We start from the raw sequence: 459 nt of genomic DNA, 5'->3' as shown, positions 1-459 counted from the left end.
CTCTAAACTTTTTCTTGTCACACAGTTTCTGAAAGCTGACACTCGAACAGCAGAAGCACACACCAAATCTGCAAAACCATACGCTAATTCTAAGCCTTTGGCATTTTGCACTTTGTGTGCAATTCTTGGATTTGTGTGTGAAGTTTTGAAAAAAAAAAGAGGCAAAGTTTTGAAAATGTGTGTAAGCAGTTGACAAAACTGTAATGATCACCCATCACAGTTCTAACTCATGTGGTGTGATGTGTCTGAGCATCATTGATCTGTACCGTCTTTGTCAAACTTCATCCAGGCGATGTCGTCTCCGACACACTCCACCTTCCAGCCCGGCAGCGAGGGCTTCATCATGGCCAGGTTGGTCTTTCCACAGGCGCTCGGGAACGCCGCTGCGAAGTACTTCTTCTGTCCCGCCGGGTTAGTGATGCCCAGGATCTGCAGAAACACACATTGATGTTCAGTGTG

At 46.2% G+C, this 459-nt stretch overlaps 1 protein-coding gene across 1 annotated transcript in view; it reads right to left on the bottom strand.

Moving 5' to 3' along the window:
* The window catches only part of pck1 (phosphoenolpyruvate carboxykinase 1 (soluble)), an 11,221-nt gene that overhangs the window by 4,590 nt on the left and 6,172 nt on the right, over window positions 1–459 (bottom strand). The window contains exon 6 of the mRNA XM_016505655.1: window positions 267–429. Coding sequence (XP_016361141.1) covers window positions 267–429 — 163 coding nt within the window. The remainder of the gene's footprint in view (window positions 1–266; window positions 430–459) is intronic.

This window comes from Sinocyclocheilus anshuiensis, unplaced genomic scaffold (assembly GCF_001515605.1).
Source record: "Sinocyclocheilus anshuiensis isolate Anshui unplaced genomic scaffold, SAMN03320099.WGS_v1.1 scaffold682, whole genome shotgun sequence".
In the NCBI taxonomy this organism is placed as follows: domain Eukaryota; kingdom Metazoa; phylum Chordata; class Actinopteri; order Cypriniformes; family Cyprinidae; genus Sinocyclocheilus; species Sinocyclocheilus anshuiensis.
The sequence above is the reverse complement of the archived record's forward strand: the minus strand, read 5'-3'. Positions and strand labels throughout refer to the sequence as shown.